Raw genomic sequence first — 26,094 nt, 5'->3', positions numbered from 1 at the left:
TTATTATTTTTAAATTATATTTTGAATTTTAAAAATAATTTGTTTTAATTTATTTTGAAATTTTTATCTATTAATATTTATTGCTTTTAAAAGTTTATAATATTAAAATAATTAATTATGTATTTAAAAAATTTAATATTAAATTATATGTTTATGACTTCTTAAATATTATTCTTATTTAAAGGAGAATCTAGATCAATAGAACAATTTAGATTAAATTAAACTTAATGGTCGTTGGACATAAAATCGAAGCTATTGTTAATTCAGTTTAGAATGTGATTATTAACCACACATGTCATTAGAGGGATGCAAGGTTGTATGGGCTTTAGGATGACTTGACCTTATTATGTGTGGTCATAAGGTTGTTTGTAAAGCTAAAGCAAGGCAAGTATGGATATCGAGAAAATAATTATAGTGTGTAATTTAAGACTCCCAAATGTGAGAAATAAATACAAACAAGAGAAGTGTTGAAGTATACAACTTCTATGTAACTTCTTCCCTTGCCACTCTATCTACAAAATTCCTCAGATGTATTATGTACTGAGAAGTATAAGTGGATAATGCACTAAAGGATAGTGCATACGTGACAAAACACACAAAATGAGGTTATACATGGCAATTACAAATAATTCAATACTATGTTAATACTATTACTATTGGTTCAAAGATTTACAAAAGGTATAACCACCATACTAGGTGTCAACCTATGTTAACATCTTCATTAACGAGTTTGAATTACAAATTGGCCCAAAAATATCCCTCCCTCCCTCTCTCTCTCTCTCCCCTTTTGTATCTTTGTATCTCTTCTTTTCTATCCGTTTCTATCTCCTAATCTTTATCTTAATTTCTCCTTATCCCTCTACAACTATATCTCTCTTTATTTGTCCTTTTCATCCTCTCTCACTCTATCTAGGCACGTCTCACTCTCTTTAACCATCTATTTCTTTGCCACCTCCCTCTCTTCATTCCCATCTCTAGCTCTCTCTTCCTCTGTCACCCTATCTCCAGACATGTCTCGCTCTCTTTATCTATTCATCTCTCCCCTCTCACTATTGCAAACATAACATGAGCCTATTGGTAATGGAGTTCAATTATCTTTTGATTGAAAGGTTTTCTTTCACTTATGTTTGGTTTGTATTAATGAATGCACAATTGATTCAAAGTTATCCCTCGCTCATTCTCTCTCCCCCTCTCTATATATTTATCTCTTCTATCTCTATCTATTTCTCTCTCCTCTCTCTTTATCTCTTCCTCTCATATCCATATCCCTATTCTTCTCCATATCTATATCAATCTCGATCTCTATCTTCCTCTCTATATTTATCGCCTAACTCTATCTCCTCACTCCTTTATCTTTCCCTCACTCTTCCTCCTCTATCTCTCTCTTTATATCCCTATATCTCCCTCTCTCCTTCTCTCCCTATTTCAAACAAAACATAAGAATATTGGTAATGGAACTCGATTATATTCCCGGTTTAAGGGTTTTGTTTGATTGCATTTGTCCGTTTAAGTAGATGCATAGTTGATTTGGATCTATAATTTTTTCAAATGTTGAGACCTTTGTTGAATAAATAATATCATTTACTAAATGGTTTGCTAATTTATCTCACGTGTTGCACAAATATATGAAAAAATAGATCAATTTTTTTTAATAATCATTCCACATCTATTCGGCGTACATATTGCACACCAAGGTGCAATTGCTAGTTGTATATTCTTGACTTTTCTATTACACCATATCATTCAATAAAAAAGAGAATAGCGTTGATGGAAGAACCACAATCATCTGTAACCGCATAGGCTACCCATGCCTATTTGTATCACCTCCACATAGAAAAGTACCTAAAACCATGCTCTCTACATTAATAAACATTTTCTTACTTATGCAAACCATGTCATTAAAGGGTCCAAAAGTATAGGGATTCATTCAAAAAATATTCCTCACTTAATTGCATCCAATATTAGATCACTCCCGGTGTCCATGCTCTTACATGGATGTAGATTTACCTTTCGTATTAGTCATTTGTGGAAACTCAATGGGGAATTGGAGATTGTGAGTGTGGTATGAAAGACAAGGTAAAACCTATGAGAGATATTAAAAAAAAATGTACTCGAGTAGTTATCAAGAAAACTGAGATTATACTAGCGTAAAATATGACCAAACTGTTTTATTGACTTGCTCTTCTATAATATGAACCACTTATTATAATCATGAATCGATCAGGTGTAGAATTTTATTCCCCCTCTCACTCTATTTGTTCCTTATATTCGATTGTTGATCACTTTGATTTCTTAATTGTAAAAAGTTCATTAGTTAGCCACCCTTATCCAAAGAGAGTAAAAAGATAATTCTTGATAGGTAAACAAGGGATCATGGAACTAAACGTTTCCCAACCAAGAATCATCCCAATATATCACTTTTAACGCATTTTTTACTTCTCAAATTGAATATTTTTTATAAACTATTTATAATTGTCATATTATTTGATATAAAAGAAAAGAAAATTCAATCAATATAAATAAAAATAAATAAAATGAAATGTCTAATCAATATGAAATACTTTTCTCATATATTTGATTGAAGTAAGAGGAAAAAAATAATCTTTAATATTATATTTTCCTATTTAGTTACCCCAAACAACTAATTCATCAAAACATTAAGTTAAAAAAAATATTAAATAAACATATATCTCACAAAAATAATAAAAAATAAATCATCTAAATCAACTGTATGTACTTTGTTAAAAGGAGAATCGAGAGGACAATGCAGTCAACTGGACGAAAAGTTTTGGTGTCGAAAAATGGAAATAGACAGATCTCAAACATTAGAAAAAGTAGTAAACCTACTTTATTAAAGAGAATTCACTCACCTAAAGGTAAAATTTTGATCTCCAAAACTGCTAGAAAAGACACCTACTTCATTTACAACAATGCACTTCATTTACAACAACACACTCACCTAAAGATTAAATTTTGGCCGAGTTCAACTGTAGATGGATGTGAAAGAGACAATCTAAGCAACGCACTCAACGCAACGTGAGCAATGTTTTCGCACCCATCAACAGTTTGAGAATGAAGGCTCTTTTCTCTAAAATATCGCGGTTTACATTCATTATAGTTATGAGTATTGGAAGCGGTACGATTTTTAGTCACTGTTGTACCTTGACCCAAGGTAGTTCAAGATGCATTCAAACTACTCACCCATGACATTCTGAAAATCAGACATCAACGTCTTAATAAGGTTATATCTTATAGAGGTGATGGATTCTAGTGAATTGTAATGTCAAAACCGGATTCTATTTCCGCTACCCATCTACCCTCTAGGGTTTGGAAAAATAAAACGATCTTAAATAATTCTAAATACTAGATCCCTTGGACAACATGGTCTCTTCCAAGATGGGATTCTCAACACCACCAAAAAGTTTTTTTTCTTGTAGAATACCTCTCCAAAATCTATCTTCTTATACATTTATCCTCCATAAATTGGTTCTTATGTTTGCATATGTTGTCTTAAACCTATAATTTAGGTCTCCAAAACTGCTAAAGAAAAGTAATACACCTACTTGACTTCAAAATTGTAGATGGATGTGAAATAGATATTCTAATCAACGCATTCAATGTAAAGTAAATGAACATAAGTTATTTTGAGCAATGTTTTTCTGTCCTAGAACATAGACAATCTGAGAAATAAACATTGAATAACATAAATTAATTTAAATGACGAGAGATAAAAATCTCATTGAAAAAGGGTACAAAGCATGGACAGTCTTTAGGCCAATATCCAACTCCAAGAAAGAAACTTTCCTCTCATACCGATTCTCCCACGGTGGAGAAAGATTTATATATTGTTTCCTTTGAAGAAGCCCACCGTTCCAATTAAGTCTAAACAATTCCACATTACTAAAATGATGGCGATGGCGAGAATACGTGTAAGGCAGGAGGTAAGTTGATCTTGAGATAGGCATACGCAGCAGGGCAGGGAGAAGATAGAAAATTTCAACGTTAATGAAAGGATGGTGAGAATACATCTGCGGTAGCAGGCGAGACAACCACATGCAGTAAGACTTAGTGTGACGTAAGGAAAAGAGCAACAACTCTGGAAGGATCCGTGAAATATACGGAGTCAAGATGAATTAGTCTTTGCGGAGAGTTATGGTTTGGGCTATATAAAGCGTGTAATGGGTTTGTAATAGACATTCATATCCTGATCTCTTGTGTCTGCGTTTCTATTACAATGGCTAACCGCATGATTTACTTCACGTTGGGACTTTTTCTGTTGATATGCTGTTACAGCGACAGGGTCATGGCAGGGGATCCGGATCCCTTGCAAGATTTCTGCGTTGCAGATGAGGAAAGCAACGGTGAGTGAGAATATTTATACATAAACAATGATAATGATTTGCTTATTAGACGAGTCGAGTTACTAACAGACAGATTGATTTGATCTTGTTTTAAACAGTTTTGGTGAACGGGTTCGTTTGCAAAGACCCAATGCAAGTTTCAGCAAACGATTTCTTCTTCCGGGGACTTGGGCAGGCAGGGAACACCGACAATGATGTGGGCTCCAACGTAACGATGGCGAACGTTAAACAGATACCAGGCCTCAATACGTTTGGAATATCGTTGGTCCGCATCGACTACGCAGTGGGTGGAATAAATCCTCCTCACACACACCCAAGAGCCACCGAAGTTCTTGTTTTACTGGAAGGCCAGCTTCTTGTGGGTTTCATTGACACCAGCAACAAATTTTTCAGCAAAACTTTGGAGAAGGGAGATGTGTTTGTGTTTCCAAAGGCACTTGTTCATTTCCAGCAGAATGTGGGGCATGAAAATGCAGTGGCCATAGCTGGATTGAGCAGCCAGTTTCCCGGAGTTCAGACAATCGCCAATTCTCTGTTTGCGGCGAATCCCCCTCTCCCCGATTCCGTTTTGAGCAAGGCCTTACGCATCACCCAGGAACTGGTGAATTACATTCAAAAGAAATTCGCATACTAAACAAAACAAACAAGAGGTCTCCCAATGAAGACCGTCTTTCCCAATTCTTTTTTCTCACCGTTGAATAAAACTATCATTTTAGGGTTATTGGCGTCCTCTTGTGCCATTCATAGCATCTGTTTTGGACATCAGCATGTCCTCATCATATTCCAAAGATTGAAAATTAACCGTTGAATAAAACTATCATTTTAGGGTTATTGGCGTCCTCTTGTGCCATTCATAGCATCTGTTTTGGACATCAGTATGTCCTCATCATATTCCAAAGATTGAAAATTAAATATTGATGTCGTTTTGTCCCTTTGATGACAACATTAAAATTTCACTTTGCTGTAACACATTTTAAGGTAAGTTGTAAGCGCATTTTGAATATAATTTCCAATATCTCAAGGTATTTGTTGATTGATACGAAGAAGATAAAAGTGTCGTCATATTGAGAAATTGGCAATCGCATTTCCATCAAGAATAAGATAATAGATATAACTCATACATTATCAGTGAGATCTGCAAATATCATAATCTTCTACTTTTCCCATGCATTTATAAATGATCTAATAAAATAGAGCTTCATACATCAGTTCATTCTAAAGCTTCACGACCTCTTCTTTCATGCCTTCGATGTCTATATAACCTATGTCTTTGAAGCTTGCTCATTTTCATTCTATGCAACTACTGCAGATACTCAAATTCTTAAGAAACTGCAACAATAATGTCTTGAGTTGATGAAAAACATAGTACATGCTCACAACAAAAAAGAAGCATATTTCAAATACATAAATCTTATTCAATCAACATACTCTTTATTAAATAGTCTTGTGGTATTACAGGGGTGACATATTGTTATAAATCACAAAGGGGTGCGAAATATTATGTATAACATTGTAGGCACAAAATTTGACCACATACAAAATTTCAAGACAAGTGGAAGGTGTAGATGTAGAAGATACCAATTTTGGCTTTCTGAATGTTCACATCAGTAGCATAGTGCATTGGATCGGCACATAAGTGAAGAGAACAAAAATCAGCGATGGTGAGATTAGAATGGAATATTCGATTTGATTATCGATCGGTTGGTATTGGAGAAAGTTTTCTACATGATTTATTTAGGGAAGTGCTAATTTGTTTTAGACAAGTGCATGTATTTTATTCCATATTTGATAGCTAGGTGCATGTTTTTTATTCTAGGTTTTGATTGAGGTTGACAAGGAAGTGAACGCTATTTGGTTGCATAGTTTAGCTTGGGGGAAGACATTGAAAAGAGAGACTATAAAATAATGAAGATATCAATCAATAGATTTGGATGAAGAAAAACGTCGAGTAATAAGATGGTGCAACACTTGGAAATGGAGATTCTAGATTTCAACTCATGGAAACATAAGTTTTGTCATTGGAGAGAATTAGTCAATGAGCGTAGAACTCGAGCATATTGTTAAGCAAGCTCTTTCCACAAGAATACAATATTGTACGAAATTACATAAGTGCTAGGTAATGTCCACTTTGTATTTAAGACTCAAATTGAGAAGTTGGCTTGTGAATCTTGCATTTAATTGATACTAGAGATGAGGGTACAACTCCATTCTTTTCAATATTTTTTATTGGGTTACACCAAGGAAAGTTCTAAATCACTAGTCACTATTTTATATTCTATTGAGTCCTACACGCTTACTTTCATTTTATGCCACCAGTATGTATATGTGAGCATTTAAGAAAACATATAAAGCACATTTTAAGTGATAAAAACACAACCTTTGCTCATATCTACAAATAGAAGCCGAGTTTAGTTACATGAACCACACGAAGCATTACACTCCTTGCGCACTCCTGGTCTTATGGAATTAGAGGAGTCACATTATGGTATGAAGCATAAAAGGGCGCGAGTATAACATCGTTGGTATTTACATGAGAATGTACACAATTGCAAGACAAGTGAAAGATGTAGATGGAAACACGTTAGAAATAAAAATGTCTATTTTTTTCTATATCAATGTTGGTTTCAGTACCACCAATTTTATACCAATACAATATGGGATCATACCTTAAAAAATGTTGGTTTATGTAGCATATATAATCATACCATCTCATAAATCAATGTAAACCTTGAAATGGAGGAAACAAGATCCTACGATTGACCAATGTAAGCTAGAAGATCTTAGTTGACACAACATAATTAGTAATAAGAATAGGACTAGTTGTTGTCTTTAAGGAAGGGATACGAAATTAGGTTCCTGTTCCTTTTGTTGCATGAGATGGAGACAGTGAAGTGTCTATAGATGAACTAGTCTAACAATGGTAAAATGACTAAGTTTTATAGAATGTAGTAGATACAAGATGAAATATAGAAAGAGTAAGACATATCTGAGATGGAGACATAGAGAGGAAATTGGGACTGTAATATGAAGCTAATTGTACTAGAGAGAAACGTTGGAGATCCGTGTCTAAAGTTGAGGGAAAATTGAGAGATGATCGAAAATGAAATCGACAATATTTGATCACTTGCCTCTTAAAAATATGGGTCAATGACTGCTGGGTGCCCTGTTCTTAGGGTTTTCGTTCAATCAATGTTTTGTGATGCCTGCTAATGTCTGGTCTACTTTTCTTTAACTTTCTTGTTATCGGATTTGGACCTGTAGATAGAGAAAATTGGGAGAAATGGTTATTTCATATAAGGGATTACCTTATCCAAACCGCGTATTAGTGTTCTCTCTTCAACAATGATAATGATGAGATAGGATGCATGCCCCCACAAGAAAAGAGGCTAAGCAAATGATAAATGGTGAAATGATGACACCTTATCTTAGGTACGAATTACATAATACACTTGATCATAATTGCTATAGCATATATTTCAATGATTGAATAATCAAATTGGGACTTCTTTATCGTTTCGCTCCCTGAATGCTTGATTGACTAGGTTTTTTGGTTTTCTATATTGAGTACATTGATTCCTAGAATGGGAAAGGGAGTTGTGTTTATATGAAGTTCACACCTTTTCGAAACATTTTGTTGTGATGGGACAACAAAACAAATTAGATTCATGCAAATTACAAGGTCCACTTTCATCTCTCAACAGTTGAGCCTATTTTAGCAAAATAGGGGTGTTGGGTGCACTAGTCCTTGAAAAATGTGCTAGTTAAAAGTTCACCAACAGGGGAAATAACCTGGTTTTCCAAAGCAATCTGAACATTAGGTACACACACGAATAAACCAGGCACACACAAAAAAATAGAAGAAAACCACATAGAAAACCATGCTGAAGAAGACCGTAGTCTACAAAAGGATAAACACTTGTGCAAGAGAAAACTCGTGACTTGTGCAAAATCGATGAGCTCCAAATGACCTTTTTGTGGGTTTGAGCAATTTCACTTACTATAGATTAACGTTTGCTCGCACCTCCATGAACCCAAAATAGCCTACGCCAATTTTTCAAGCTATGTGTTGTTAGTGTATGATATTCTAACTAGAATATTCTTCTATGTAAGTTTGCTAGATGGTTAGTTGTTAGAATAATGCCTGGTTATGTTAATCTTATCCATGAAACATTACATGATTCTAGATAGCATCTGATATTATAGGTGGAACTGTATTAGATATGTATTTTTAATCACCCCTAAGTTGATCAAAGATATTAAGAGCTTATCATTCATCTCAATCTGTGCATTTTCTTTTTTTGAGCTCCACTAGTTTTTTGGTACTCACATGTTTGTAATTTATTTTAATTATGACTGCAGATTTATAGAGGTTTTGATTGAGGTTGAGCATCTGAAAGGAATGTGGATTTGTGCCATAATATTTTTGTGTTCTTGTGAGGACATGATAATCCGAAGGTGTTTCTACTGTGATTTTAAAAATCCCGATGAATTGAAGTTTATAAAATTCATCGTATAAATAATAAAATAAAAATAGGAGATTTTATTTCATGGTTGATTAGTGTATTTTAAATTATATATATTTTTTATTAAATTGTTGATCATGGAGACCAAGTTGACAAATTTGAAGCTCTACTGTAGGGCGATTTTTTAGGAACACATTATTGTGTGGATAGTGGAAGCGCTTAATTAGCTAAAAGATGATTTGTCTTCAATTTTAATAAGACGATCAATTATTTTACTATGGTCAATCTGCATGTGTAAAGGTTTGGGATATTTTATTAAAAAGCCGATCCTTGTGTGCTGGCTTTTTGGCACTTTCTGGTGTGGTAAAATTTGCATAGGCTGATCTTTTGGCATAGATATTTGATTTGAACTAGTGATATAAAGTGGTTGTTTTGGCATAAATTGTTGGATATTGTTGGTCATGCTAGGATATGTTGTGGTCATTGATGTCAACATATTCCTATGATTTTCTCTGGTGATTGCAGATTGGGAAGATTTTCTGATCCGGTTTGTAGCGATGCTTTGTTGATCACTGTTTCGCAGAGTTCGGTATATCCTCTGGTATATTTTGGTGTGATCAGATCTGGTGCTGAGATTTTGGGATATTTCTTGGGAAGGTCTTGTGTATCTTAATTTCAGTTGAATCATGATTTGGTTCTCCGCAAGTTATCTTTCTTCCTGGCCGTTGTTGATTGGTTGTGTTCTTTAGCTTTCAGACGTTGACCGATGAAGATTTGAAAAGTAGTGTTGGTGTAGCTATTGTGGATGATTCTAATGTGCTTGCTGGTATTTTTTTTAATTATGTCCTATTTGTTTTGGCAATCTGTATTTATCGTTGTGTGAGTTTTTGGTGGTTTCTATCAACCAGTGATGATTTGTGTGTTATGCACCATTTCTGGTGGTGTAGCGTGTTGCGATTGATCTTTGCGTGATTTTCGGTGGAGTTATGTGTTTGGGAATTTGACCTAGAACCATGCTATGCTATGTAAACCACTATATTGGTCTGGTGGTCAGTGTTTGTATCGTGTGATGTAATTTTTTAATTGAGGGTCGAGGGTTTAGCCGACCTTGTTATCAAGGTTGATAAATTATATATATAGGTGATATAGTCATGTAATTTGGTTGTTTGATGTTGTGTCTTCATTATCAGAGAGAGGTTTGTGTGCGAACATGTGATGTATCCTTCGATGTTGATTTTGTGGTGAGATTCTATTTGGAGATGCTATTCTTTCCGTTCATTTCTTTCGAATTGTAGTCCAAATCTTATTGCGAGTCAGTGAGACTTCCCTAAGGGTTGTAGCCTTCCGAGCAAATATTATTTGAGCAGTGAGCTCTAGGCAGTGTGCCTGAATGCATGTGCATTCCTCATTGTAATATTTTCACATACTATTGTAGAGTATCATCTTACTGTGGGTAGGTTCCCACCATGGTTTTTCGCTTAACTGGGTTTTGCGCATCAAAATCTTAGTGTTGTGTGTTGTGCTATTAATTTTCTTATCTGTCTTATTACTGCAGTTTATCAAATCTGTGTTTTGCGGTAAAGTTTGTTATTCCGGTGAAGACTGATTCACCCCCCTCTCATTCTTCCCTCTTGGCTGTTGTTAACATAAATATTGTCAAATCAAATCAATTTTTGGTCAATCTTAGAGTTGCATATGTTGCTTATCTATTTTTGCATGAATTTTGAACAATTTGAATAAAACTGTTTTGTCTTTCTCTATTAATTTTTCCTTGCATGAATGTCATTTTGGCTATTTACAAGGCCGCAAGACTCCTTCTTGGTCTAATTTTTAACCTTTTTTTACCGTTACTTGAGTTCTTCAAGGTCATGTTTTGCACCACTTAGACCAGTTATCTAGCATTAGAGGGCATGTGGAGATTTTGTTTTGCCTCATGGCCTCATCTAGTTTTACTTTATTTTGGTAGTCACGTTTGCCTTTTTAGGCTATAGTGTCCCTTGTTCCATTGCTGATGAAAAGATCCTTTGTCAACTATGAATCTTTGTTACATGAATTTTGGATGAGAATAATTGCTTCCAGAGATTTATTCCTATTACAAGCACTTTTTTGTGGAGGCTTTTATGGAGGAAGACAATAATAGTTCCTAGTGCATATTTTGTGTTCTTTTTGCCCCCGTATTGTTTATGCTCTTTCCAATTTGGTTATTTTAAAAATTGTTCACATATTTTAATGATGAAGTATCATTTCGTGAATTATACTACACAAAATGTAGTAAAGTTCCATCATCTGGGTGGTTACATGCACACACATCTAGTGTAGGTTTCATTCAAAGCTTTTTGAAAAATAAAACTTATGAAATATAAGTTACTAATTAACCATACAATCTCTTCAACAATTCCTCCAACTGGTAGCCAAATGATGTTACGTGCATCTAATTTTTTTGACATCATACCAACTAGAGAGTAACTATGCAGTTATTGTCATGAGCCTATTTCATAAATTACAAAATAATTTATACTTATTTATTTATTTTTCATTAAATTTAAAACAAATTAAGATAGAAATTTTTATTTGAATTAAATATACATTATTATGATAAAGATTTTTATAAATATATTAAATATTTTATTGAAAAGTTTTTTATAAATTATATAAATATGTATATTAAAATCATAAATAAAATAGAAACTCTATCAATTAGAAATATTTTAATTAATATAATGAAATGTCATCACACACAGGCATAGAATCCCAAGAAACCAACATCCTAACAAGCTAATATCAACTCTAAAATTTATCTAGAAGGAACATTCAGATACACTAACAAAGTCTAAATACGTAGTTGTTGTTGGTGCTCCAAAATGTTCCTTGTATTGTAATGGATTAGTCATATATGTATCCCACAAAATTATGATAGAAACATTTTACATCTACCACAATGAAAGAATAGATAACAATACTAAAAGTATAATAAATGTAAACCTAGGTATTTTGTCAATCTCCTAAAATATTATTCAAGAAAAAGATAACTGATATGAAAAAAATTACATGTTATAAATAGTTTTAGAAGAGTTAATCAAAGCTAGAAACTTGATTTTCAAGAGGATGCAATTTGAGAATATGAACCATCACATCAAGCAATTGGATGATGTTGAGTGTCGACATATTGCTAGGGAGACATGCAAGCTAAGGTGGTGCTTGATCATCATAGACCAATTCAGTGATGCCAAGTCAGTTCTTGTAGGTGTATTGAACCTAACTCATCAAAGGAGGAGCAAGTGACATATGGCATTACATCAAATATTATTCAATGTACCTAATCTCATTTCTCATTGATCCACATTCAAAGAGGGACATGTGCCCAAAGTGTTGTAGTTTTCTCATTGGTTAAAGTGGTTGTTGTTATAACTAGCCCTAATTAGGGTTTCATGGTTAAATCTCGGCCATTAAATTCAAATCAATCTCGGACATTCATTTGTATCAAGACTTCTATATAAGGTTTGCCTTCTCATTTTTAAAGGTTAATAGGTGGATAATAGAGTAGAGCAGAACTGTTAGAAAGTAGAGTAGGAGGAGGAAGCTAGAGATTGTTTCCAAGACTTGTTGAAATTAATACATAAGTTTTGTTGAAGATATGGTGGATGTTTGTGCTGTCTTTCTACATTTTGCATGGGTTCTTGTTACTTCTCAAAGTTAATTGAATTTTACTGATTATGATGGAGAAATGCGAAGATATATGATGAATTACTTAGTGCTCATACCATTTGTTATTTGTTGATTGCAAATTGTAGTGCATGGTTGGTCTAAACCTCATTGTTGAAATAGTTCGATTTTTTAGTATTTTTAAAAATGTAAAAAGTTCTATATATTATTATTTTTAAATTATATTTTGAATTTTAAAAATAATTTGTTTTAATTTATTTTGAAATTTTTATCTATTAATATTTATTGCTTTTAAAAGTTTATAATATTAAAATAATTAATTATGTATTTAAAAAATTTAATATTAAATTATATGTTTATGACTTCTTAAATATTATTCTTATTTAAAGGAGAATCTAGATCAATAGAACAATTTAGATTAAATTAAACTTAATGGTCGTTGGACATAAAATCGAAGCTATTGTTAATTCAGTTTAGAATGTGATTATTAACCACACATGTCATTAGAGGGATGCAAGGTTGTATGGGCTTTAGGATGACTTGACCTTATTATGTGTGGTCATAAGGTTGTTTGTAAAGCTAAAGCAAGGCAAGTATGGATATCGAGAAAATAATTATAGTGTGTAATTTAAGACTCCCAAATGTGAGAAATAAATACAAACAAGAGAAGTGTTGAAGTATACAACTTCTATGTAACTTCTTCCCTTGCCACTCTATCTACAAAATTCCTCAGATGTATTATGTACTGAGAAGTATAAGTGGATAATGCACTAAAGGATAGTGCATACGTGACAAAACACACAAAATGAGGTTATACATGGCAATTACAAATAATTCAATACTATGTTAATACTATTACTATTGGTTCAAAGATTTACAAAAGGTATAACCACCATACTAGGTGTCAACCTATGTTAACATCTTCATTAACGAGTTTGAATTACAAATTGGCCCAAAAATATCCCTCCCTCCCTCTCTCTCTCTCTCCCCTTTTGTATCTTTGTATCTCTTCTTTTCTATCCGTTTCTATCTCCTAATCTTTATCTTAATTTCTCCTTATCCCTCTACAACTATATCTCTCTTTATTTGTCCTTTTCATCCTCTCTCACTCTATCTAGGCACGTCTCACTCTCTTTAACCATCTATTTCTTTGCCACCTCCCTCTCTTCATTCCCATCTCTAGCTCTCTCTTCCTCTGTCACCCTATCTCCAGACATGTCTCGCTCTCTTTATCTATTCATCTCTCCCCTCTCACTATTGCAAACATAACATGAGCCTATTGGTAATGGAGTTCAATTATCTTTTGATTGAAAGGTTTTCTTTCACTTATGTTTGGTTTGTATTAATGAATGCACAATTGATTCAAAGTTATCCCTCGCTCATTCTCTCTCCCCCTCTCTATATATTTATCTCTTCTATCTCTATCTATTTCTCTCTCCTCTCTCTTTATCTCTTCCTCTCATATCCATATCCCTATTCTTCTCCATATCTATATCAATCTCGATCTCTATCTTCCTCTCTATATTTATCGCCTAACTCTATCTCCTCACTCCTTTATCTTTCCCTCACTCTTCCTCCTCTATCTCTCTCTTTATATCCCTATATCTCCCTCTCTCCTTCTCTCCCTATTTCAAACAAAACATAAGAATATTGGTAATGGAACTCGATTATATTCCCGGTTTAAGGGTTTTGTTTGATTGCATTTGTCCGTTTAAGTAGATGCATAGTTGATTTGGATCTATAATTTTTTCAAATGTTGAGACCTTTGTTGAATAAATAATATCATTTACTAAATGGTTTGCTAATTTATCTCACGTGTTGCACAAATATATGAAAAAATAGATCAATTTTTTTTAATAATCATTCCACATCTATTCGGCGTACATATTGCACACCAAGGTGCAATTGCTAGTTGTATATTCTTGACTTTTCTATTACACCATATCATTCAATAAAAAAGAGAATAGCGTTGATGGAAGAACCACAATCATCTGTAACCGCATAGGCTACCCATGCCTATTTGTATCACCTCCACATAGAAAAGTACCTAAAACCATGCTCTCTACATTAATAAACATTTTCTTACTTATGCAAACCATGTCATTAAAGGGTCCAAAAGTATAGGGATTCATTCAAAAAATATTCCTCACTTAATTGCATCCAATATTAGATCACTCCCGGTGTCCATGCTCTTACATGGATGTAGATTTACCTTTCGTATTAGTCATTTGTGGAAACTCAATGGGGAATTGGAGATTGTGAGTGTGGTATGAAAGACAAGGTAAAACCTATGAGAGATATTAAAAAAAAATGTACTCGAGTAGTTATCAAGAAAACTGAGATTATACTAGCGTAAAATATGACCAAACTGTTTTATTGACTTGCTCTTCTATAATATGAACCACTTATTATAATCATGAATCGATCAGGTGTAGAATTTTATTCCCCCTCTCACTCTATTTGTTCCTTATATTCGATTGTTGATCACTTTGATTTCTTAATTGTAAAAAGTTCATTAGTTAGCCACCCTTATCCAAAGAGAGTAAAAAGATAATTCTTGATAGGTAAACAAGGGATCATGGAACTAAACGTTTCCCAACCAAGAATCATCCCAATATATCACTTTTAACGCATTTTTTACTTCTCAAATTGAATATTTTTTATAAACTATTTATAATTGTCATATTATTTGATATAAAAGAAAAGAAAATTCAATCAATATAAATAAAAATAAATAAAATGAAATGTCTAATCAATATGAAATACTTTTCTCATATATTTGATTGAAGTAAGAGGAAAAAAATAATCTTTAATATTATATTTTCCTATTTAGTTACCCCAAACAACTAATTCATCAAAACATTAAGTTAAAAAAAATATTAAATAAACATATATCTCACAAAAATAATAAAAAATAAATCATCTAAATCAACTGTATGTACTTTGTTAAAAGGAGAATCGAGAGGACAATGCAGTCAACTGGACGAAAAGTTTTGGTGTCGAAAAATGGAAATAGACAGATCTCAAACATTAGAAAAAGTAGTAAACCTACTTTATTAAAGAGAATTCACTCACCTAAAGGTAAAATTTTGATCTCCAAAACTGCTAGAAAAGACACCTACTTCATTTACAACAATGCACTTCATTTACAACAACACACTCACCTAAAGATTAAATTTTGGCCGAGTTCAACTGTAGATGGATGTGAAAGAGACAATCTAAGCAACGCACTCAACGCAACGTGAGCAATGTTTTCGCACCCATCAACAGTTTGAGAATGAAGGCTCTTTTCTCTAAAATATCGCGGTTTACATTCATTATAGTTATGAGTATTGGAAGCGGTACGATTTTTAGTCACTGTTGTACCTTGACCCAAGGCAGTTCAAGATGCATTCAAACTACTCACCCATGACATTCTGAAAATCAGACATCAACGTCTTAATAAGGTTATATCTTATAGAGGTGATGGATTCTAGTGAATTGTAATGTCAAAACCGGATTCTATTTCCGCTACCCATCTACCCTCTAGGGTTTGGAAAAATAAAACGATCTTAAATAATTCTAAATACTAGATCCCTTGGACAACATGGTCTCTTCCAAGATGGGATTCTCAACACCACCAAAAAGTTTTTTTTCTTGTAGAATACCTCTCCAAAATCTATCTTCTTATACATTTATCCTCCATAAATTGGTTCTTATGTTTGCATATGTTGTCTTAAACCTATAATTTAGGTCTCCAAAACTGCTAAAGAAAAGTAATACACCTACTTGACTTCAAAATTGTAGATGGATGTGAAATAGATATTCTAATCAACGCATTCAATGTAAAGTAAATGAACATAAGTTATTTTGAGCAATGTTTTTCTGTCCTAGAACATAGACAATCTGAGAAATAAACATTGAATAACATAAATTAATTTAAATGACGAGAGATAAAAATCTCATTGAAAAAGGGTACAAAGCATGGACAGTCTTTAGGCCAATATCCAACTCCAAGAAAGAAACTTTCCTCTCATACCGATTCTCCCACGGTGGAGAAAGATTTATATATTGTTTCCTTTGAAGAAGCCCACCGTTCCAATTAAGTCTAAACAATTCCACATTACTAAAATGATGGCGATGGCGAGAATACGTGTAGGGCAGGAGGTAAGTTGATCTTGAGATAGGCATACGCAGCAGGGCAGGGAGAAGATAGAAAATTTCAACGTTAATGAAAGGATGGTGAGAATACATCTGCGGTAGCAGGCGAGACAACCACATGCAGTAAGACTTAGTGTGACGTAAGGAAAAGAGCAACAACTCTGGAAGGATCCGTGAAATATACGGAGTCAAGATGAATTAGTCTTTGCGGAGAGTTATGGTTTGGGCTATATAAAGCGTGTGATGGGTTTGTAATAGACATTCATATCCTGATCTCTTGTGTCTGCGTTTCTATTACAATGGCTAACCGCATGATTTACTTCACGTTGGGACTTTTTCTGTTGATATGCTGTTACAGCGACAGGGTCATGGCAGGGGATCCGGATCCCTTGCAAGATTTCTGCGTTGCAGATGAGGAAAGCAACGGTGAGTGAGAATATTTATACATAAACAATGATAATGATTTGCTTATTAGACGAGTCGAGTTACTAACAGACAGATTGATTTGATCTTGTTTTAAACAGTTTTGGTGAACGGGTTCGTTTGCAAAGACCCAATGCAAGTTTCAGCAAACGATTTCTTCTTCCGGGGACTTGGGCAGGCAGGGAACACCGACAATGATGTGGGCTCCAACGTAACGATGGCGAACGTTAAACAGATACCAGGCCTCAATACGTTTGGAATATCGTTGGTCCGCATCGACTACGCAGTGGGTGGAATAAATCCTCCTCACACACACCCAAGAGCCACCGAAGTTCTTGTTTTACTGGAAGGCCAGCTTCTTGTGGGTTTCATTGACACCAGCAACAAATTTTTCAGCAAAACTTTGGAGAAGGGAGATGTGTTTGTGTTTCCAAAGGCACTTGTTCATTTCCAGCAGAATGTGGGGCATGAAAATGCAGTGGCCATAGCTGGATTGAGCAGCCAGTTTCCCGGAGTTCAGACAATCGCCAATTCTCTGTTTGCGGCGAATCCCCCTCTCCCCGATTCCGTTTTGAGCAAGGCCTTCCGCATCACCCAGGAACTGGTGAATTACATTCAAAAGAAATTCGCATACTAAACAAAACAAACAAGAGGTCTCCCAATGAAGACCGTCTTTCCCAATTCTTTTTTCTCACCGTTGAATAAAACTATCATTTTAGGGTTATTGGCGTCCTCTTGTGCCATTCATAGCATCTGTTTTGGACATCAGCATGTCCTCATCATATTCCAAAGATTGAAAATTAACCGTTGAATAAAACTATCATTTTAGGGTTATTGGCGTCCTCTTGTGCCATTCATAGCATCTGTTTTGGACATCAGTATGTCCTCATCATATTCCAAAGATTGAAAATTAAATATTGATGTCGTTTTGTCCCTTTGATGACAACATTAAAATTTCACTTTGCTGTAACACATTTTAAGGTAAGTTGTAAGCGCATTTTGAATATAATTTCCAATATCTCAAGGTATTTGTTGATTGATACGAAGAAGATAAAAGTGTCGTCATATTGAGAAATTGGCAATCGCATTTCCATCAAGAATAAGATAATAGATATAACTCATACATTATCAGTGAGATCTGCAAATATCATAATCTTCTACTTTTCCCATGCATTTATAAATGATCTAATAAAATAGAGCTTCATACATCAGTTCATTCTAAAGCTTCACGACCTCTTCTTTCATGCCTTCGATGTCTATATAACCTATGTCTTTGAAGCTTGCTCATTTTCATTCTATGCAACTACTGCAGATACTCAAATTCTTAAGAAACTGCAACAATAATGTCTTGAGTTGATGAAAAACATAGTACATGCTCACAACAAAAAAGAAGCATATTTCAAATACATAAATCTTATTCAATCAACATACTCTTTATTAAATAGTCTTGTGGTATTACAGGGGTGACATATTGTTATAAATCACAAAGGGGTGCGAAATATTATGTATAACATTGTAGGCACAAAATTTGACCACATACAAAATTTCAAGACAAGTGGAAGGTGTAGATGTAGAAGATACCAATTTTGGCTTTCTGAATGTTCACATCAGTAGCATAGTGCATTGGATCGGCACATAAGTGAAGAGAACAAAAATCAGCGATGGTGAGATTAGAATGGAATATTCGATTTGATTATCGATCGGTTGGTATTGGAGAAAGTTTTCTACATGATTTATTTAGGGAAGTGCTAATTTGTTTTAGACAAGTGCATGTATTTTATTCCATATTTGATAGCTAGGTGCATGTTTTTTATTCTAGGTTTTGATTGAGGTTGACAAGGAAGTGAACGCTATTTGGTTGCATAGTTTAGCTTGGGGGAAGACATTGAAAAGAGAGACTATAAAATAATGAAGATATCAATCAATAGATTTGGATGAAGAAAAACGTCGAGTAATAAGATGGTGCAACACTTGGAAATGGAGATTCTAGATTTCAACTCATGGAAACATAAGTTTTGTCATTGGAGAGAATTAGTCAATGAGCGTAGAACTCGAGCATATTGTTAAGCAAGCTCTTTCCACAAGAATACAATATTGTACGAAATTACATAAGTGCTAGGTAATGTCCACTTTGTATTTAAGACTCAAATTGAGAAGTTGGCTTGTGAATCTTGCATTTAATTGATACTAGAGATGAGGGTACAACTCCATTCTTTTCAATATTTTTTATTGGGTTACACCAAGGAAAGTTCTAAATCACTAGTCACTATTTTATATTCTATTGAGTCCTACACGCTTACTTTCATTTTATGCCACCAGTATGTATATGTGAGCATTTAAGAAAACATATAAAGCACATTTTAAGTGATAAAAACACAACCTTTGCTCATATCTACAAATAGAAGCCGAGTTTAGTTACATGAACCACACGAAGCATTACACTCCTTGCGCACTCCTGGTCTTATGGAATTAGAGGAGTCACATTATGGTATGAAGCATAAAAGGGCGCGAGTATAACATCGTTGGTATTTACATGAGAATGTACACAATTGCAAGACAAGTGAAAGATGTAGATGGAAACACGTTAGAAATAAAAATGTCTATTTTTTTCTATATCAATGTTGGTTTCAGTACCACCAATTTTATACCAATACAATATGGGATCATACCTTAAAAAATGTTGGTTTATGTAGCATATATAATCATACCATCTCATAAATCAATGTAAACCTTGAAATGGAGGAAACAAGATCCTACGATTGACCAATGTAAGCTAGAAGATCTTAGTTGACACAACATAATTAGTAATAAGAATAGGACTAGTTGTTGTCTTTAAGGAAGGGATACGAAATTAGGTTCCTGTTCCTTTTGTTGCATGAGATGGAGACAGTGAAGTGTCTATAGATGAACTAGTCTAACAATGGTAAAATGACTAAGTTTTATAGAATGTAGTAGATACAAGATGAAATATAGAAAGAGTAAGACATATCTGAGATGGAGACATAGAGAGGAAATTGGGACTGTAATATGAAGCTAATTGTACTAGAGAGAAACGTTGGAGATCCGTGTCTAAAGTTGAGGGAAAATTGAGAGATGATCGAAAATGAAATCGACAATATTTGATCACTTGCCTCTTAAAAATATGGGTCAATGACTGCTGGGTGCCCTGTTCTTAGGGTTTTCGTTCAATCAATGTTTTGTGATGCCTGCTAATGTCTGGTCTACTTTTCTTTAACTTTCTTGTTATCGGATTTGGACCTGTAGATAGAGAAAATTGGGAGAAATGGTTATTTCATATAAGGGATTACCTTATCCAAACCGCGTATTAGTGTTCTCTCTTCAACAATGATAATGATGAGATAGGATGCATGCCCCCACAAGAAAAGAGGCTAAGAAAATGATAAATGGTGAAATGATGACACCTTATCTTAGGTACGAATTACATAATACACTTGATCATAATTGCTATAGCATATATTTCAATGATTGAATAATCAAATTGGGACTTCTTTATCGTTTCGCTCCCTGAATGCTTGATTGACTAGGTTTTTTGGTTTTCTATATTGAGTACATTGATTCCTAGAATGGGAAAGGGAGTTGTGTTTATATGAAGTTCACACCTTTTCGAAACATTTTGTTGTGATGGGACAACAAAACAAATTAGATTCATGCAAATTACAAGGTCCACTTTCATCTCTCAACAGTTGAGCCTATTTTAGCAAAATAGGGGTGTTGGGTGCACTAGTCCTTGAAAAATGTGCTAGTTAAAAGTTCACCAACAGGGGAAATAACCTGGTTTTCCAAAGCAATCTGAACATTAGGTACACACACGAATAAACCAGGCACACACAAAAAAATAGAAGAAAACCACATAGAAAACCATGCTGAAGAAGACCGTAGTCTACAAAAGGATAAACACTTGTGCAAGAGAAAACTCGTGACTTGTGCAAAATCGACGAGCTCCAAATGACCTTTTTGTGGGTTTGAGCAATTTCACTTACTATAGATTAACGTTTGCTCGCACCTCCATGAACCCAAAATAGCCTACGCCAATTTTTCAAGCTATGTGTTGTTAGTGTATGATATTCTAACTAGAATATTCTTCTATGTAAGTTTGCTAGATGGTTAGTTGTTAGAATAATGCCTGGTTATGTTAATCTTATCCATGAAACATTACATGATTCTAGATAGCATCTGATATTATAGGTGGAACTGTATTAGATATGTATTTTTAATCACCCCTAAGTTGATCAAAGATATTAAGAGCTTATCATTCATCTCAATCTGTGCATTTTCTTTTTTTGAGCTCCACTAGTTTTTTGGTACTCACATGTTTGTAATTTATTTTAATTATGACTGCAGATTTATAGAGGTTTTGATTGAGGTTGAGCATCTGAAAGGAATGTGGATTTGTGCCATAATATTTTTGTGTTCTTGTGAGGACATGATAATCCGAAGGTGTTTCTACTGTGATTTTAAAAATCCCGATGAATTGAAGTTTATAAAATTCATCGTATAAATAATAAAATAAAAATAGGAGATTTTATTTCATGGTTGATTAGTGTATTTTAAATTATATATATTTTTTATTAAATTGTTGATCATGGAGACCAAGTTGACAAATTTGAAGCTCTACTGTAGGGCGATTTTTTAGGAACACATTATTGTGTGGATAGTGGAAGCGCTTAATTAGCTAAAAGATGATTTGTCTTCAATTTTAATAAGACGATCAATTATTTTACTATGGTCAATCTGCATGTGTAAAGGTTTGGGATATTTTATTAAAAAGCCGATCCTTGTGTGCTGGCTTTTTGGCACTTTCTGGTGTGGTAAAATTTGCATAGGCTGATCTTTTGGCATAGATATTTGATTTGAACTAGTGATATAAAGTGGTTGTTTTGGCATAAATTGTTGGATATTGTTGGTCATGCTAGGATATGTTGTGGTCATTGATGTCAACATATTCCTATGATTTTCTCTGGTGATTGCAGATTGGGAAGATTTTCTGATCCGGTTTGTAGCGATGCTTTGTTGATCACTGTTTCGCAGAGTTCGGTATATCCTCTGGTATATTTTGGTGTGATCAGATCTGGTGCTGAGATTTTGGGATATTTCTTGGGAAGGTCTTGTGTATCTTAATTTCAGTTGAATCATGATTTGGTTCTCCGCAAGTTATCTTTCTTCCTGGCCGTTGTTGATTGGTTGTGTTCTTTAGCTTTCAGACGTTGACCGATGAAGATTTGAAAAGTAGTGTTGGTGCAGCTATTGTGGATGATTCTAATGTGCTTGCTGGTATTTTTTTTAATTATGTCCTATTTGTTTTGGCAATCTGTATTTATCGTTGTGTGAGTTTTTGGTGGTTTCTATCAACCAGTGATGATTTGTGTGTTATGCACCATTTCTGGTGGTGTAGCGTGTTGCGATTGATCTTTGCGTGATTTTCGGTGGAGTTATGTGTTTGGGAATTTGACCTAGAACCATGCTATGCTATGTAAACCACTATATTGGTCTGGTGGTCAGTGTTTGTATCGTGTGATGTAATTTTTTAATTGAGGGTCGAGGGTTTAGCCGACCTTGTTATCAAGGTTGATAAATTATATATATAGGTGATATAGTCATGTAATTTGGTTGTTTGATGTTGTGTCTTCATTATCAGAGAGAGGTTTGTGTGCGAACATGTGATGTATCCTTCGATGTTGAGTTTGTGGTGAGATTCTATTTGGAGATGCTATTCTTTCCGTTCATTTCTTTCGAATTGTAGTCCAAATCTTATTGCGAGTCAGTGAGACTTCCCTAAGGGTTGTAGCCTTCCGAGCAAATATTATTTGAGCAGTGAGCTCTAGGCAGTGTGCCTGAATGCATGTGCATTCCTCATTGTAATATTTTCACATACTATTGTAGAGTATCATCTTACTGTGGGTAGGTTCCCACCATGGTTTTTCGCTTAACTGGGTTTTGCGCATCAAAATCTTAGTGTTGTGTGTTGTGCTATTAATTTTCTTATCTGTCTTATTACTGCAGTTTATCAAATCTGTGTTTTGCGGTAAAGTTTGTTATTCCGGTGAAGACTGATTCACCCCCCTCTCATTCTTCCCTCTTGGCTGTTGTTAACATAAATATTGTCAAATCAAATCAATTTTTGGTCAATCTTAGAGTTGCATATGTTGCTTATCTATTTTTGCATGAATTTTGAACAATTTGAATAAAACTGTTTTGTCTTTCTCTATTAATTTTTCCTTGCATGAATGTCATTTTGGCTATTTACAAGGCCGCAAGACTCCTTCTTGGTCTAATTTTTAACCTTTTTTTACCGTTACTTGAGTTCTTCAAGGTCATGTTTTGCACCACTTAGACCAGTTATCTAGCATTAGAGGGCATGTGGAGATTTTGTTTTGCCTCATGGCCTCATCTAGTTTTACTTTATTTTGGTAGTCACGTTTGCCTTTTTAGGCTATAGTGTCCCTTGTTCCATTGCTGATGAAAAGATCCTTTGTCAACTATGAATCTTTGTTACATGAATTTTGGATGAGAATAATTGCTTCCAGAGATTTATTCCTATTACAAGCACTTTTTTGTGGAGGCTTTTATGGAGGAAGACAATAATAGTTCCTAGTGCATATTTTGTGTTCTTTTTGCCCCCGTATTGTTTATGCTCTTTCCAATTTGGTTATTTTAAAAATTGTTCACATATTTTAATGATGAAGTATCATTTCGTGAATTATACTACACAAAATGTAGTAAAGTTCCATCATCTGGGTGGTTACATGCACACACATCTAGTGTAGGTTTCATTCAAAGCTTTTTGAAAAATAAAACTTATGAAATATAAGTTACTAATTAACCATACAATCTCTTCAACAATTCCTCCAACTGGTAGCCAAATGATGTTACGTGCATCTAATTTTTTTGACATCATACCAACTAGAGAGTAACTATGCAGTTATTGTCATGAGCCTATTTCATAAATTACAAAATAATTTATACTTATTTATTTATTTTTCATTAAATTTAAAACAAATTAAGATAGAAATTTTTATTTGAATTAAATATACATTATTATGATAAAGATTTTTATAAATATATTAAATATTTTATTGAAAAGTTTTTTATAAATTATATAAATATGTATATTAAAATCATAAATAAAATAGAAACTCTATCAATTAGAAATATTTTAATTAATATAATGAAATGTCATCACACACAGGCATAGAATCCCAAGAAACCAACATCCTAACAAGCTAATATCAACTCTAAAATTTATCTAGAAGGAACATTCAGATACACTAACAAAGTCTAAATACGTAGTTGTTGTTGGTGCTCCAAAATGTTCCTTGTATTGTAATGGATTAGTCATATATGTATCCCACAAAATTATGATAGAAACATTTTACATCTACCACAATGAAAGAATAGATAACAATACTAAAAGTATAATAAATGTAAACCTAGGTATTTTGTCAATCTCCTAAAATATTATTCAAGAAAAAGATAACTGATATGAAAAAAATTACATGTTATAAATAGTTTTAGAAGAGTTAATCAAAGCTAGAAACTTGATTTTCAAGAGGATGCAATTTGAGAATATGAACCATCACATCAAGCAATTGGATGATGTTGAGTGTCGACATATTGCTAGGGAGACATGCAAGCTAAGGTGGTGCTTGATCATCATAGACCAATTCAGTGATGCCAAGTCAGTTCTTGTAGGTGTATTGAACCTAACTCATCAAAGGAGGAGCAAGTGACATATGGCATTACATCAAATATTATTCAATGTACCTAATCTCATTTCTCATTGATCCACATTCAAAGAGGGACATGTGCCCAAAGTGTTGTAGTTTTCTCATTGGTTAAAGTGGTTGTTGTTATAACTAGCCCTAATTAGGGTTTCATGGTTAAATCTCGGCCATTAAATTCAAATCAATCTCGGACATTCATTTGTATCAAGACTTCTATATAAGGTTTGCCTTCTCATTTTTAAAGGTTAATAGGTGGATAATAGAGTAGAGCAGAACTGTTAGAAAGTAGAGTAGGAGGAGGAAGCTAGAGATTGTTTCCAAGACTTGTTGAAATTAATACATAAGTTTTGTTGAAGATATGGTGGATGTTTGTGCTGTCTTTCTACATTTTGCATGGGTTCTTGTTACTTCTCAAAGTTAATTGAATTTTACTGATTATGATGGAGAAATGCGAAGATATATGATGAATTACTTAGTGCTCATACCATTTGTTATTTGTTGATTGCAAATTGTAGTGCATGGTTGGTCTAAACCTCATTGTTGAAATAGTTCGATTTTTTAGTATTTTTAAAAATGTAAAAAGTTCTATATATTATTATTTTTAAATTATATTTTGAATTTTAAAAATAATTTGTTTTAATTTATTTTGAAATTTTTATCTATTAATATTTATTGCTTTTAAAAGTTTATAATATTAAAATAATTAATTATGTATTTAAAAAATTTAATATTAAATTATATGTTTATGACTTCTTAAATATTATTCTTATTTAAAGGAGAATCTAGATCAATAGAACAATTTAGATTAAATTAAACTTAATGGTCGTTGGACATAAAATCGAAGCTATTGTTAATTCAGTTTAGAATGTGATTATTAACCACACATGTCATTAGAGGGATGCAAGGTTGTATGGGCTTTAGGATGACTTGACCTTATTATGTGTGGTCATAAGGTTGTTTGTAAAGCTAAAGCAAGGCAAGTATGGATATCGAGAAAATAATTATAGTGTGTAATTTAAGACTCCCAAATGTGAGAAATAAATACAAACAAGAGAAGTGTTGAAGTATACAACTTCTATGTAACTTCTTCCCTTGCCACTCTATCTACAAAATTCCTCAGATGTATTATGTACTGAGAAGTATAAGTGGATAATGCACTAAAGGATAGTGCATACGTGACAAAACACACAAAATGAGGTTATACATGGCAATTACAAATAATTCAATACTATGTTAATACTATTACTATTGGTTCAAAGATTTACAAAAGGTATAACCACCATACTAGGTGTCAACCTATGT

At 33.6% G+C, this 26,094-nt stretch overlaps 2 protein-coding genes across 2 annotated transcripts; both read left to right on the top strand.

Moving 5' to 3' along the window:
- Positions 1–4,234: 4,234 nt before the first annotated feature.
- On the top strand, positions 4,235–5,155 carry LOC131864383 (germin-like protein 8-2). Its single transcript, XM_059215230.1, has 4 exons — positions 4,235–4,361; positions 4,460–4,644; positions 4,813–4,962; positions 5,078–5,155. Exons 1-4 carry the CDS (start codon positions 4,235–4,237, stop codon positions 5,153–5,155), a joined length of 540 nt encoding a protein of 179 aa, XP_059071213.1.
- An 11,771-nt stretch (positions 5,156–16,926) lies between these two features.
- LOC131864382 (germin-like protein 8-2) lies at positions 16,927–17,847 on the top strand. Its single transcript, XM_059215229.1, has 4 exons — positions 16,927–17,053; positions 17,152–17,336; positions 17,505–17,654; positions 17,770–17,847. The coding sequence occupies exons 1-4, from the start codon at positions 16,927–16,929 to the stop codon at positions 17,845–17,847; spliced, it is 540 nt and encodes a 179-aa protein (XP_059071212.1).
- Positions 17,848–26,094: the final 8,247 nt, after the last annotated feature.

This window comes from Cryptomeria japonica, unplaced genomic scaffold (genome assembly GCF_030272615.1).
Source record: "Cryptomeria japonica unplaced genomic scaffold, Sugi_1.0 HiC_scaffold_84, whole genome shotgun sequence".
NCBI lineage: Eukaryota > Viridiplantae > Streptophyta > Pinopsida > Cupressales > Cupressaceae > Cryptomeria > Cryptomeria japonica.
The sequence above is the reverse complement of the archived record's forward strand: the minus strand, read 5'-3'. Positions and strand labels throughout refer to the sequence as shown.

Bases quoted from the DNA above. Each gene is read 5' to 3' on its own strand.
- LOC131864383 (XM_059215230.1), top strand. From the start codon at position 4,235: ATGGCTAACCGCATGATTTACTTCACGTTGGGACTTTTTCTGTTGATA. The intron at 4,645-4,812 runs GTGGGTGGAATA...GTTCATTTCCAG, and splicing joins TGGTCCGCATCGACTACGCA to CAGAATGTGGGGCATGAAAA. The intron at 4,963-5,077 runs GTGAATTACATT...CTATCATTTTAG, and splicing joins TACGCATCACCCAGGAACTG to GGTTATTGGCGTCCTCTTGT.
- LOC131864382 (XM_059215229.1), top strand. From the start codon at position 16,927: ATGGCTAACCGCATGATTTACTTCACGTTGGGACTTTTTCTGTTGATA. The intron at 17,054-17,151 runs GTGAGTGAGAAT...TGTTTTAAACAG, and splicing joins TGCAGATGAGGAAAGCAACG to TTTTGGTGAACGGGTTCGTT. The intron at 17,337-17,504 runs GTGGGTGGAATA...GTTCATTTCCAG, and splicing joins TGGTCCGCATCGACTACGCA to CAGAATGTGGGGCATGAAAA.